Source organism: Perkinsus marinus, assembly GCF_000006405.1.
Source record: "Perkinsus marinus ATCC 50983 genomic scaffold scf_1104296963888, whole genome shotgun sequence".
Taxonomy (NCBI): domain Eukaryota; phylum Perkinsozoa; order Perkinsida; family Perkinsidae; genus Perkinsus; species Perkinsus marinus.
This window is the reverse complement of record NW_003204922.1, coordinates 1,679-3,341: the sequence shown is the minus strand read 5'-3', so window position 1 is coordinate 3,341 and position 1,663 is coordinate 1,679. Positions and strand designations below refer to the sequence as shown.

The 1,663-nt window shown below is 43.0% G+C and overlaps 1 protein-coding gene across 1 annotated transcript; it reads left to right on the top strand.

Annotated features, from left to right (window-relative positions):
- Positions 1-55: 55 nt before the first annotated feature.
- Pmar_PMAR016035 (ubiquitin specific protease, putative) lies at positions 56-1,328 on the top strand (the record flags this gene model as incomplete). The annotated part of the gene is made up of 7 exons (XM_002771084.1): positions 56-122; positions 174-310; positions 636-692; positions 749-831; positions 875-937; positions 1,090-1,201; positions 1,257-1,328. Coding segments are annotated over 7 exons (591 nt in total), but the record flags the coding sequence as incomplete, so codon positions are not given.
- Between the last annotated feature and the right edge of the window lie 335 nt (positions 1,329-1,663).

The window sequence follows — 1,663 nt, the reverse complement described above, 5'->3', positions numbered from 1 at the left end:
GTTCAACGGGAGGGTGTGCACGTCGTTGGAAGAGGCTCTCGATGCTTTTCATCAGCCTGAGAAACTCACAGGCGACAACAAGTGGTATTGTGATCACTGCAAAGAGCATCGAGATAGCACTCGTAATCGATCACTTGGGCGTGCGCTTTTTACATAGAAGGTCTTCGTTTTAGGTACGCTTAGTGTGTTTGTTGTTCCGCCCGTTTTGATTGTGCATTTGAAGCGGTTCCAGAAAGTGGACACGCCGCACGTGCTTGGCTCGACACGATTGGGGAATCTCTGTTGTTTGGCTAGCAAGATCAAAACTCTGGTGAGGTGGCGGTGTTGTCGTTATTTTTTTGTTTTATTGTTTACGGAGAAAATGTGGAAAAGTAACGGTATTGTGGTATGACTATTAATATCAGAATTTTTAGTTTTGTTTCCAAGGGGAAAATCTGGTAAAATCTCTAATTTCCATATTGAAAAAATCTAGAGAAGTGATGGTGTTGTGGTGTGTCGATGATATTGGGAATTTACCTTGTTTTGGTATCCTATGCATATCTTTGTTAGCTTTTTAACGGCTTTCTCGAATTTGGAGGAATGACGTGACCGGGGATCGAACCTGGGATCTCGCGAGTGTCTTCATTTTTGCTCAGGTTGATTGTGGATTGGACGGCATTCGCATTGGTGACTACTGCGAGCAGACGTATTCGGTGAGTTTTTTTCTCGCAGTTTTTCGCCGTAAATTTTAATTTAATTTTTTCTACAGGTTTTTGCAGTTATTAATCACAGTGGGAGTCTCCGTAGTGGCCATTACACAGCGACGTGCAGAAATCGAACAGATGGGGAGTGGTGGGTTGCACCGAAACGATCGGACGAGCTCGATTCGCTTTAGGTATAATTTTGATGATGAAACTGTAACGAAAGTGGAGACGTCGGATGTCATCACTGAAGAAGCGTGAGTGAAAATTGTAGAAAAAATAGTGAGCTCGTTGAAGTGAACGTCGACTCTTTTTTTTGGGTAAAAAATTTTGGAAATTTTTTGAGGTTTTTGTTGTAAACATCGTGTTGGATAATTGAGCGGTAAAATCACTTGAGTGAGACATGCAGGTATTGTATTTTCCTGGCGCGTGAAGGCTTCTTAGCCGCTTGTCCGAGAGAGCGACCAATGCCAACCGGACGGATATATAGTCACGGCGCGATGCGGAAACAGAGTCTCTCGGTGAGTCTAGTGATGAGGGGTAGCTGGAGTGATTAAATATATTGGATTCATTCAGACTCCGGAGCACTGGCCTGTGAAGGCGAGCAAGAGGAATAGCTGGGCGTTGGAGTCCGCTGAAGGTGTTTGAATCGATAATCGATTAACCTGCTCTGACCTATTTTGAATCCTTTTTCATGGAACATAAGATACTTGCAGCACCTCATATCATTGCTTTTGTACGATATTCATCTAGTACTGATAAATTTCGTGGCGCGCGACATAATTTATGTCTGTTGCTTCCTTGGTTCTCTCAAGCGATTCATTTCATCATAATATTTGAAGGGGTTTCCAGGTCCGACTGGTGAGTAGTTATTTGTGGTAGGGAGTTCGAATCTTGACAAGGGTGTTTTCAGTTTTCATGTTTTGATCAAAACTCGATTGAAGTCTTTGAGCGTATCAAAATCTAGTTAAGCTCGGCGGTGA